Raw genomic sequence first — 13,359 nt, 5'->3', positions numbered from 1 at the left:
TAAGTGGTTTTGGGTAATGAAAAAAAGCGCAGAAAGCACTGCCTTAAGCCATCCTGGCACCAGAGAAGTAATAAAATCTTTTCTTCCTTTTTATGCATTTGAAGATTTTAAAATTGGTACAGTATGTTGCTGTTGTACAGTTGAGCTCTTTGTCTTTCTAAAAAATGCAACTGGAAGTGTTCCTTCTTTCTATCCCTTCATCCTGCACAGTTAAGTCATAACCAGCTGGAACTTTGATGGTGGCCTTTTGTAGAACTGGCAACCCCCATTGTGTCCTACTTCTGCCTCCAGGCTGTTTGCCCTGTTGCTCCCAAAACAGTTAATTCTCCCTCTCTTTTTGAGTGGAATCATATGTCCACTGAATAGGAAGTGGGATTTTAAAATATTTATCCACCTTAAGAGGATATCATTTCTGATTTAGTTCATGTTTTATTTATATGTATTTCATTGTACTGCTTGCATATGATTTTAGATGCCTTTTCTTCAATCTGTTTTCCAACATGCATCACTGTAGCAGCTGCAGGAATGACCCTTGTGATTACCATTTCTCTTCTCCAAAATGCTGCAACATGACATTTTTCTGAGGGCTCCTCCCTTCCAATTGCTACATTTCTGGAAATGCCATGTCCCTCATATTTGTACCACCACCACCACCATCATCCATCATCATCATCATTCCCCCCCCCCCGCAAAAAAAGAGATAAGTAATGAGTTGCCACAATTTGGTTTCTGCTACTGCTATGAACACGTTCAAATTTGTAAGTGTCAGAAATTGACTTGAATGGAAATAATTTTGGCTCAATTTCATTCTCTTTATTTTTGCATCTGCTTAATTTGCTTCCGTTTTTAAAAATGTATAATATGAAAACAATTTTTTATAAAGGGAATATTCTGATTTTTCTAGATAGTATATTAATCTATTACATTGTTTTAAGTTATTGGCAAAGAAAATTTAATCATTGAGGTACAAATAGAATTTCTGTAATAATAACACATGTAGTCTACTGGTATTTGTAGTACCAGTATCATCAACCAAGAAGACATGTTTGGTGATCTTTCCCTTTCATTTATACTTTCTTGGAGTATCTTCAATGTATTACACACTTGCATTCATTTCTTTAATACTGATCTTTAATAAAGATTGGTATGTTGATAAGTAATCATTATTTACTTTAAGCTTTCTCTTAAAGATTCTCAAACATTACAATAAATTTACCCAGCCAAATATGTTGGAACTACAATTCCCTTTAATCCATCTGGCATGCGTGTAGCAATTTTAAGAAGAAGCCAGTTTTGGGGAGGACTGGAATCATGCAATGAAGCACACTAAAGTTGCAGTTAGAATACTGTATATGAAATCTTCAACGGTGGTACTATTTAGATTTGCAAGTCTCTCTTGATTTGTTGCCATAGCAAAATTATATTGGAAAGACTCTATCAAAAAAAAATTAAAGAAGGTGGTGGTGGGGATGACAAATTTAGCTTTCTTGTATATTTCAAGATAAAATACATTCCTGAGACAGATTCTCATTTTCTCAATTTGATGAGTTGTAGCTTTGTTTTAACCTTCCCACTTGTCTTTTAACATTGGTTGCCTAGTACATCAAAACTGATTTTAGGATTTAATTCCATTTTGTGATGGGAAAAATGTTAAGTGGAGTAAAACTAAATCAACCAAAGACAGTTCTTGCTCTGTAATGTTAAAGGTCCTGGTGGGTTTGATTTTTAATTGCTAGAATATAACTTCACTATGTGCAAAAAAAAATGGTACGCAAGGGAAATAGGTTTTGTTGAATTAAGTCTTGTTTCATATGTTTGGGCTTTAAACAAACACAAATAGAAATGATAACATAATAATTAGACAGCAAAAATAAGCCTTTTTGATGTTACATAACTAAGAAAAGCCCTATTGTTTAAATTAAATGGGACGTGGTGGCTCAGTGGCTAAGATGCTGAACTTGTCGATCAGAAAGGTCGGCAGTTGGCAGTTCGAATCCCTAGCCTCGTGTAACGGAGTGAGCTCCCGTTACTTGTCCCAGCTTCTGCCACCCTAGCAGTTTGAAAGCACATAAAAATGCAAGTAGAAAAATAGGAACCACCTTTGGTGGGAAGGTAACAGCATTCTGTGCGCCTTCAATGTTTAGTCATGCTGGCCACATGACCACGGAGATGTCTTTGGACAGCGCTGGCTCTTTGGCTTTGAAACGGAGATGAGCACTGGCCCTAGAGTCGGGAACGACTAGCACATATGTGCGAGGGGAACCTTCACCTTTTACCTATAGTTTAAATTGTCCACTAACAAATTTGTAATAAGATTAAACTTTAAGAAAATACATGGAACACCTAAAAAATTATTATAGATAAAACATCTCCAGGAAATTTGACAAACCCCCTCCCCCCATAATTGTCCATATCAATACAAGACTCTGGGAGGCTCAAAAGTAGCTCAGAAATCAAACAAAGTAAGTACAACAACATAAATGGAGGAAGTAATTCTCCATAAGGAAAAGAATCCAGAAGTGGAGCAATTTTCTGTGATTTTCATGTCCATGGTGATATAATGGTACATCTTTTCTGCAATATCATTTGTTTCCACATGTATTGGCATGAAGAATTAATTATCCATGGAGTTGAAAACAGAGAGACATCCACAAACAGGTTCTTTAGAAGATACTGTAGAACACATGAATGCCAAAACAGTATTTCAAGTCCTCGCCAATGAAACAGACTTTGAATGTTCAAAGGGGAAAAAAAAGACAAGATGATCAATCCCTAAAGGGCAGAGAGGCTACAACTTTGCCTTATAAGAAGACAAAAAAGAATCATGAAAGTTGGTGATTTGTTAGTATGCGTTATTGACTGACCCCATTTCCCTGTGAAGATTATCAACAAGAGCAAGGATCAGGGTCATGACAGAACATCTTCCAAAAGTTTTCAACTCCATGGATAATTATTTCTTCATGCTAATACATGTGGGAGCAAATGATGCTGTAGTAAAGATACACAATTATATCACCATGGACACAAAAATCACAGAAAATTTCAGAAAAGGGCTTGGGGGATCAGTTGATATTCTCATCTATCCATCCTCTCATTCCACAAAAAAAGAATAGTATCCGGCATAAAAAAGATCTGAAGAGAACAAGTAATGCATATAGGAAATGGAAAATGAAACAGTTCACAAGAGTATTGAGCAATAACTCAGAACTATAGAGCTGCGGTTGAAAAAATACATGCTCAGAATAAGTTACAGAAGGATGCTAACAATAACAAAAAATACTTCATTAGACACATTCAGAGTATAAAGCAAAGACTGAATAAACCAGCTGTTCAGTTGAAATTGCAAAATGCTAACACGTAACCAACTTCTTTCCACCACCCCTCCCCCCCCCCCAAAATGCCAAGGAGCTATTCAATTCTATTTTGGTATAAACTTCTTCAACAAGTAACAAGATGAGATTAAACCTCCATGGTCAGGTTATTTTCATCTAAGGATATCAACAAAAACTACCTGATCATTATGTATTATTAATTATATATTATCTTTGAGAAATCTTGGACAATTGGTAAAGTGCCAGATGATTGGAAAGGGCAAATTTTGTCCCTGTCTTTAAAAAAAGGTGGAGAAGGAGTATCCCAGGAACTATAGATAAATCGATTTGTTACCAATATATGGGGAAATTCTAGTGCATATCTTGAAAAGAACTGTGACTACCCTGAAAACAATCTGGTAATTATTTTAAGTCAACATGAGCAATCTCATTTTTTTGATGAAGTAATTTATGTAATGGCCTCTGGAAATGCTGTAGATATAGTATATTGCAGTTTTCTCTAGATGAGACTGATGTCACAAATAAATATCCCAATTTAAGCGAGTTTGCTTGACAATGTATTCCATGACGTGCTGATTATATGGCCAGTTGTTTTTATTAATTTATTAATCATAGAAGATGTGGCAGCTCAAAATAATGGACAAAGCAAAATAATCAAAAAAATTATTACAAATATATTAAAACACTGGAAACAATGCATGACATCAAACCTCAAAGGCTCTCTGATAAAGAGCTGCTTTCAACTTTTTCTGGAAAGCAGAACATGTTGAAGACAGGTAATCCTTCAGCAGGAAACTATTCTAGAGGGCTGGCTTTATCATGGAAAAATGCTTATAGGCTTCAGCCTTTCTAATCTTCTCCAGAAATGGGGACAGCCAGTTGTTTCTCCTGGCACAAACTGATTGGGCTAGTTATAGTGGGGAGATGTGCTCCTACAGTGAACGAGTGCCAAGTGATAGAAGGCTTTATAGGATAAAGCTAGCATATTAAAATGTACTTGAAAGCTAAGAGGAGCTAGTGCAGGGATTACAAAACAGATGTAATATGTGACTTCTGGTTAAATATCTGTAAAGAGAGGCATTCAAGGTGAGCTGGACTTAGATCGTTGTGGGTGTGCAGGGGCACTTGACTTATGATGTATTTGATTCCTCCCTTGGGCTCAGCCTGGTCATCTCCTACATCAAGTTCTTGGATTTGGACTTTAAAGGTTTCAGCAGGCATTGCCTGGAGTTTTTTTTTAGTGGAGATTAAAGTCATGCATTGAAGATATTTTGTTCATTCTCAGCCTTTGAACTGGTTCTTGATTGATATAATGTAATTACTGATTAATATCATTTCATATGTGCAAGGTCTAATTCACTGTGTAAAAATTAATAGTCGTTATATATCTATTGCTAGTTGATTTTAAAAATAGTTTGAAATTTTTCTCCTTGGTGGTTCGAGACTTTCATTTTTGGATTTTAAAAAAATATATGTTGAAATATTGTAGAAGTAATACTGTTTTAGTAATTTTATATTAGTTTTTTATACCCCAGTCAGTATTTTCCTTGAATGTTTATAGCCAAATAATGTATACATATATCCTAGGTTTATTTGTTTGTTTGTTTAAATATAACAAGGCTCTGCATGGCATGCCAAAAAAGAGAGAATCCACCCACAAGTAAAATAACAGTACGTGCCATTAAAAAATAGTAAAACAATAAAATCACCATCAGAACAAAATATAGCACAATTCATGTATGTGTGTGTTATTATCAATCTTTTATGTGAGGTGCCTTAGGGCTTGGTTCTGTCATCCCTTCTATTCAACATCTACATGAAGCTCCTAGATAAGGTCACTCATCAACAGGGTACAGTATCATCAGTACATTTCTATCTCAAGCTGGACAAATGATGCCATTCAGGTGCCAACCCAGTAATAAAAATAAAATAGTAAATAATTAGAACGTTCTGAAATACTAGTTTGGGTAACTTTTTCATGTCCATCAAAGTTATTTGCCAGAGTTATTTACCAAAAGAAGAAAATAACACAACAGAACAGGGTAAAGTATCAATAGGTCCCCACCCCTGGTTCTTTCTTGGTAGGCCTCCTTTCTTGCCAGTGAGCTAGAGAAGTATTAGAAAGTAGGAAGTTCTTCCAAATATCTCTCCAGAATTGCTTTCTTGTTGCTCGGTGGGCTGGTTAGTAGCAGATCCATACTTTTTAATGTCTTTTTTATTGGTGCTGAGAAGAGTGAATGAATACAGAAAAGAGGATCGGAAAATAGGAGATCATTCCCATGCTGTGCATTGTGCAAGGAGTTGGAAAGTCCCTTCCAGTTAATGCTGTCTGTGATTCTGTGATTAGCCAATAAGTATTTAAGGCTCTGTGCAAGCCTTTATAGAAGACTTTGTAAGCGAACTAGTGCTTTTCCCACAGGGAAATAAAAAATTGCCCAAGAGCTGTCTCTATCATTACAAGGACCTCTGGAAGGATTCTCACTTTCTTATTCCCATTTTATTTTTTTGAAGCTTACATTTCTACCACTTCTAGTGCCGCGAGCCTTCCCCTGGGAAAGGAGTCTGGTAGGCCAGTCTTCCATTAGGAGATGAAAGGTGTCTTAGGACCTCTCTGGTTGACAGCAAAATCTCTGCGGGAGGCTAGTTAGGCCTCTGATGCAAGGTCTGTCAAAGAACAGTAAAACATACCAGAACTCTATTTTAAACATTAGGAACTAAAACCACAGAATGAATAGCAGCAACTAGCCTAATTGCAGGTAGTACTCAATGTACAATCACAACTGGAACCAGAACTTCCATTGCTAAACTATGCAGTCCTAAAGTGTGATGTCACAGAACTTCATTACTTAGTGGCAGCAGTTCTGCTGCTGCATAATTCCACACTGTGCAGGTTGTTAAGTGGAAAACGGAAGGAGTGCCAGATAGAGGGCAGGGTACTGCAGGGGGTGCAGTAGGTCCTGGGTGGATTGGCACAAGCTGCATGCACATGGGTATATATGCGCGTGCTGCAGTATGGCACAAACACAGGCAGGTTGGGGAAAGAATATACTGCTCTCAGTGGCTTTTTGGTGTATTGCAGCTCTGGAGCTGTAAGACCTGTGAATTGCAGCAGAGTTCAAAGCCCTTCAGAGAGTGAAGCCCACTCCAGCCTGGCAGAGTAGCACAGTGCAAAGGGGCATCTTGGTTTGTTCTGGACTGCAAGAAGCCCTTGAGCCTCAGTGCAGCATTGACAGATGCAAAACAAAACAAAACAAAAAAACACAAAAAACAGGTCCACACATGAAGGTTCTAATTAAATGATTAATTAGATTAATTTAAAATTAAAATTAATTTAATCTAATTAAATTAGATTGATAACTACATCTTATGCACAGGAATCTCCTCAGACTAATGGTTAGCATCTGTACAGAACTAGATAAGCATTAACAACATTTGTAGTGGGGAGGTGTTGGACTTTTGTGGTTATGTAATGATTCTAAACTGATGCTTCATTTAATTCTTACCCCGGACTTGCCAGTCTCTCTCCTACATCCATGAAGCCTAGCGCCAGCCAGCCCTGTAGCAAGGCGCAAGGGGACTTCTTGTCATCCTTAGAAGCCACAGCTGCTTCAGTCCAGTCTCAGCCACAGCTGCTCTCGCCACCATGAGACCCATGCTGCCTCAGGTTTTGCTTCCCCACCTCCCTCTGCTGACAAGGTGTGCTGACCACACAAGACCATCTTCTACAGGTCTTGCAAGGAAACTGCTGTGTATCCCCTGGGGAAGAAAACCTTGTGAGGCCAGCAGTCGGCTTGGTTAACAGTGGGAGCAAGAAAGTCAACTATAGTGTTGATGCTGTAGAGGACAAGGTGTTAAAAGCGCATAGATGAGGGAATAGCAATAGCAATAGTACTTAGATTTATATACACACTGCTTTACAGTCCTCTCTAACAGAGTCAGCATATTGCCTCCAACAATCTGGGTCCTCATTTTACCGACCTTGGAAGGATGGACGGCTGAGTCAACCTTCGGAAGATAGGTGGGTTGAAATGTCCCTGTGGACAGAAGTGTGGGTGGGCTGTAAAGTGTCTGGATTTTGAGCATGTGACCACCGAGTTGCTACAACAGTTGTAAGCTTGAGGACAAGTTGTAACTTCTTTTTTCAGCACCACTGTTTTAACTTTCGAAAGTTTCTGAATGAATGGTCATAAGTCAAAGACTTCCTTTATATACCATCTGTAATTCTCAAAGATGTAAGCAAATGAAAAGGATTTTCATTTTTTTTCTTCCCAAGAGACCATTTTCCTGATACTTGGAACATGAGGAAGCCTTGCTAAGTATTGACATCTCTCCATTAAGTGATTTTGAGTCTGTTTTGTACCAGTGTCGCATAGGCAAGAGATAGGAAATGGAAGAATGAGGCTGTAGCAAAAACAGTAGTTAGCAGTGCAGCTTTTCCAGTCCAGGCATGTGTGAAACTATCTTTATATTGAATTTGACCAGGGGTTCATTTAATAGGCTGGTATTATGTATCCTGACCAGGGTTGTCTGCAAGGTCACAGCAAAAATCTTTGCCAGGCCTGCATGAAATGTGCAAAATATATAAAACTTAGAGCTTTGCTGAATAAAACTGCAGACTCGGTCTTTGAGAAATAGATCCTTTCTTTTCTCGTTTACCCTTAATGTTCAGTTTCTGTAGATTTTGGAACAGGGAGGCAGCAATAATAGCATGAAGGGCCTGACAGACGCTTTCAAGGACTATAATTGAGTTGGAGACTTGATCGAAAGCTTGCGGAAACTGCTGGTTCCACCAGAGAGATTAAAACGAGCAGAAACGGAAGAGAGTTGCTCCTTAACTGTAAAGGCACTCTCTGATCTGCTTACAGGATTAATAGTCGAAAGCGGGACCTCTTTTTTTAAAAAAACCAACAGGCGAAACACCCCCCCCCCCCAAATCCATAACTCTGTTGCAGGCTTTGGCTTGTTCCGGAAGGATGGGGGAAGCAAAAGAAGAAAGCAAAATGTATCATCAAAACAATCCAGACTCTTTTAAGATCACAGGCCAAAAGGATAGTAGACATTGCATTTCATGGGAGTTATTGAAGAGAATATCATTTAGAATATTTGTTTAACTGGAAAGAGGATGTCATTGTATATTTCATTTGAAAAAAGGAGCCAAGAATGGGGATCAATTTTCCTCTCTACTTCTAGAACAAGGTGCTTTATGGACCATAGATGGCCCTCTTGGCAGTTAAGACAGATTACCTTGTTTTCTTGATTGCAATAGAGTTTACTGTGGTGCGTTAGAACAGCTGTTCTTCTTTCTCAGATTTTACCCTTATAGTGGATGTTGATTTAATAGTCCAACTTTGTTTACAGAGGACAAAAAATTGGGGTTACTTGAAAGCCCCATGTACTCTTTTCACTTAATAAATGGCTGCCAGATGAAATGAAGAGTGGCTATTTGTAGACAGGACCAGTAGCCTTCAATTACTCCCATGTCGTCCTCCCTCTCCTGAGTTAAGGTTGTGCTTATTTCGGATCAGTTCCTTGTTCTGCAATTCATCAGTTGGTAAATGAGTTCTCTGTCTCTTGATGTTGACAGAAGAAACAATTGACACAAATTCCAAGACAAGTTTAAATTAAAATGTTGACACAAAAATGCATCTGCTAATCATGGAAATGGTCTAGTTTACAGACCAGTTTTACATTCTTATGTACCAGGTACTTTTCTTTTTAATGAAATTTCCAGAATATATTTGAGAGTATTTATTCTATATGGCGGGTCATGTCCACTATGGTTCAAAGCTGCATATGTGTGTGTAGGAATTCATCATATAAATATATCATTTATGACAGAATAAGATAGAAAATGAAAAGATGGATCATTGTGGGCTCCCTCTCAGTTTTTGAGAGTGCTGGAAAACATGTTGGATCTCATCTTCCAATTTACTTCCTTTGTCCTTAAAGATCTACATTCAAGGCACTTAACCAAGATTAATTGTGGTTTGAAACATGGAACCCAACTGAGACCACAGAATCATGTGCAGCTTCTCCAGACTCTCGAGTACAGATTCTAGTCCCCTTTCAAAAACTGCAGACAAAATGTAATTTATAATACAATCTGAACAGAAAATTATTAAATATATGAGCAGTAATGGCATTAACAAAACATTTTGAATCCAAACTTTTTAATGTACTCCCAAGCTAAAGCCACCATTTGAAGTGTGAAACAAACTGTTCCATTCAATTGGGTGATGCTTCACACAGAAAAAAAAAGTTTTTTAAATTTGATATAAGGTAGTCCTCGACTTACAAGTATTTGCTGAATGAGTGTTAAAAGTTAAGATGGTGCTAAAAGGTGACTTATGACTGGTTCTTGAACTTATATGACAGTCACGTGATAAAAATTCGAGTGCTTTGCAACTAGCGTGGATGGTTGTAGCATCCCAGGGTGACATGATTGTCATTTGTGACCTTCCCAGGGAGTTTCCAACAAACAAAGCTAGAAGCTGGATTCGCTTAATATCTTTGTGATATGCTTAACAATGGTAACCAACCTCCTCCCCCCCCCCCCCCCCCGTAAAACTGAGAACGACTCATTTAATGGTTAATGATGGAAGATCCAGTCCCCATTGTAGTTGTTATGTTTTTCAACAATACAGACAGGTGGTCATATGACAGACTGTGCTATGATTCTCTGGTAGAGTTGAGCCATCTATAACGTGTAAGTTTAAAATGGACACAAACCCCTTTTATGTACTTCCTTGAAAATTTCTGGACAGCACCACAAAATTTGGCAACAGATTGCTGTAAAGTGGCATTTTAGAAATGTAATAATTACTAGCCAAGACTTCAGCATTTTTTCCTCAAGCAACGTTCACCAGTTGCTCAGAGCTGACAGCACTGGACTGGATGAACAAATAACCTGGCCTTGTAGGAGAAGTTTGGCGAAACTAAATGCTCAATAAACAAATAGGTTGCCAAATTCAAACATGCACTTCACATTATGTTTGCCCTTGCCCAGTAGATGCATGAATTGATCTAAGTTTTTTTAAAAGACTATTTAAAAGCTGCAACTTAAAGATTAAATGAAGAGATGATGCTTTTGATGTGTGTATCTCAGTCTAGACAACATCAGTTCAACTAAAAATAAACACTTACCTTTTAATGGGACCTCACCCATCTGCAAGCTCAAATTGCATGGCATAAGAATAATGCAAAACATTCCACCTGGAATGGCCTAATAGCACTGCCTGGAACAACACATGCTTAAGTGTTCTGAAGGGCGAAGCCCAGGTTGTATTTATGTGCTTACTAAATGCAAAGGCAATTTATGTGAAGTCAACAACAAAGCTATATTAACTAAATTGCTGAAAAAACATTTTTGCTTTTTTGAATTGATAACTGCTAGGATTTTTTTAACTACTACTTGTGTGTGAAAACTGGGAAGTAGAAAGCTGCAGATAACTGCAGTGCAAGACTTCATTTGCTGAATTGTCAATGAACTCATGACTAAAATATGTCTTTTAATAACCTTTTCCAGAAGCATTTCAGTCAATGTATTACCATAAAATTGCCTGCAGAAAATGTGTATCATCTGTGTATACCTCAGGAGATATGTGTGCAAAATGTTTCAGATAATATAAATATTAGAATATTGTTGGGTAGTTGAAAACACAGTCACAGACTAATTACTGAGAGGTTTTATGGAATCCTAAGCAAGTTAACCTCTTCAGGTTTTGGTACTCATTTCTTTATTTATTGTTACCTATCTGTTCCAATCTATCACTTTAGTTTGCAGCCACTTCTTCAAAATGCACTGAATATCCAGAGTTTCTGCTTCCTGTCCCTCAAGGCTAGGTTGTATCTGTACAGCATTATGATATTTCTTGACAGTAAAACTACAGTAGTGCAGTTTTGAAACATGTCTTTCTCAAGATTAATAAGACTCAGTAACAATAGGCAATGATGCAAGAGGAGGCTTTTTCTCCTTCATTCACTTGCCTGATTGGGGCATTTTTCAGGACAGATTGTAGATTGTAGATGTTGGATAGCCATTTGTTTGAAACATTATAGGGTTTCCTGCCTAGGCAGGTGGTTGGACTAGACCTCCAAGGTGCCTTCCAACTCTGCTATTGTATTGTATTTATTGCAAACTGGGGACTGAATCTTCATAGAGTGGGAGAAGAGAGGCTTATATCTCTTCTCCAGATCAAACATCATCTTCTCTTTGTGCCCTTGTTATTTACAATAACAGCAGGTAAGAGAGAAGAGCAGACAGCAGGGCTTAGAAAGGACAGACAGCTGGACATCTGTGCTGAGAAGCTGCTGCCTTTACACCCTATTATGGAATGGAAATCTCTGCTGGTTTCTAACTTGCAACCATAATTCATTTTCCTGGATCTTGGGTGGACTGCTTAGGCTAGCAGGGTGAGGAGCACTCAAAGTGACCTCCCCAATTGTTAGCCTTTTACCTACTTATCCCTCTAATTTCCCATGTGTACCTTCATGCATACAAAACAGATGTTATGATGATTAGTCCAGCTACTCAATGGCATTCATCATTCACATGGTTGAATGCAGCAACTATTTAGATATTGCATGTCCTTGACTTTGGGATATTTAAAAGTTCCTAACCTCTCATTTCTTCACTTTACATTTAATTTGAGTGTTTATCACTGAATTATATTAACAACAGTTCTTAAAGAGATGAGAGGCAAGCCTTGTATCTATTTTCCATAATAATTAACTTCGGTGTTCCCACAAGAAACAATAACTAGAGAAAAGTGTGGTTAAGGGGGAAAAAACCCTATCTTCCCTTTTTTAATATGGATGGGCCCCATATGCTGAATGATTGCTTTGTTAGCAAACCAGTTATCAGAAAGACTGTATTTCTGAGATGATTAAAGCCAGAAATTGAATCGGAGTTGATTTGGAATGAATGCATACCGTAATTAAAATTTGCCTTACTTCTGTTTAGATGAAAATACTGGAGATGGTGAATTAGATCTAAGTGGAATTGATGACAGTGAAATAGATATGGTAAGAATCTTTCCACCCCCAACTCTCATAATTGTTTTTATACGTATGTGGATATGTTCAAAATTATCACAGGTTTTTTTTTTTAAGTGCTATTGAAAAAAAAAAAAATGTTATTCTATATGCTGTTCAGAAGTTGCATGTGCTACACAAAAAATAATACAAAATTCTGTATTTAAATGAAACTGGTGATTGGTAATAAATAAGCATGTATCTACAGAGAAAAGTATAGGTGTGCAATTTAGCAATAGAATAAGAAATGAATTATTTGTTTTGTTTCTAAAATCAGTATTTTTACTTTAAATATAAAAGAGAGGAGCTGCCTTTGGTTTGGGTGAGGAGAATGGTGGACACAATAAGGAAGGTGATTGTGCTAATTCCTATATATTTGTTGCAGAAATCTTAACACTCTTACTCTTTATCTCTAGTACATACTTAATGATTCAGAAGCCAGGATAAAAGCAGAACTGTGGATGAAGGAAAATGCAGATTATCTCAAGGAACAAAAGGGTAAGCAAAATAAATAAAAATCTTTATGGTGAGTCTTGCTTGCTTTTTATTTGCTTATAACAGTGTTTAAAAATCTTTCTTAGGCTGGAAGGCGTACAATGTAAATAAAAGCAGTAAAGAAACTTACAGGGCTCAAAACATTAACTGTAATTGATCAGTTTGAAGAAAACCATAGTTACATTATTTTAAGAAGACAGTCCAGACTTAAACACATTCTTTAATAGAAAGAAACAAGCCATGCGTGTGCTATCTTGTAGTTAGCACCATATTACCATCTACCATATTATAAAATAAAAATACTGCAAACCTCAGGAAAGATCTCCTCAGAACTATGAATGCTGGGCATTTTTAGTTCTATTGTTTTCATTTGGGTAAGTCAGAGGTATTACGGTACCTGTGACACAGCATTACTGAACACTGATCTAGATTTGACACTGCTACAGAATGGAAAAAATCAAGTCTGTGTTTGCTCCCATCTCCACCCCTACCTCCAACC

At 37.4% G+C, this 13,359-nt stretch overlaps 1 protein-coding gene across 4 annotated transcripts in view; it reads left to right on the top strand.

Moving 5' to 3' along the window:
- BRF1 (BRF1 general transcription factor IIIB subunit) overlaps nucleotides 1-13,359 on the top strand; it is a 209,596-nt gene that overhangs the window by 150,398 nt on the left and 45,839 nt on the right. For all 4 annotated transcript variants that reach the window (XM_087727249.1, XM_087727256.1, XM_087727244.1 and 1 more), the window contains 2 exons: nucleotides 12,295-12,356; nucleotides 12,782-12,863. In XM_087727249.1, coding sequence (XP_087583375.1) covers nucleotides 12,295-12,356; nucleotides 12,782-12,863 — 144 coding nt within the window. The remainder of the gene's footprint in view (nucleotides 1-12,294; nucleotides 12,357-12,781; nucleotides 12,864-13,359) is intronic.

This window comes from Thamnophis sirtalis, unplaced genomic scaffold, assembly GCF_051295495.1.
Source record: "Thamnophis sirtalis isolate CommonGarterSnake01/CBP01778 unplaced genomic scaffold, rThaSir2_p1.2 scaffold_1, whole genome shotgun sequence".
Taxonomy (NCBI): Eukaryota; Metazoa; Chordata; class Lepidosauria; order Squamata; family Natricidae; genus Thamnophis; species Thamnophis sirtalis.
The sequence above is the reverse complement of the archived record's forward strand: the minus strand, read 5'-3'. Positions and strand labels throughout refer to the sequence as shown.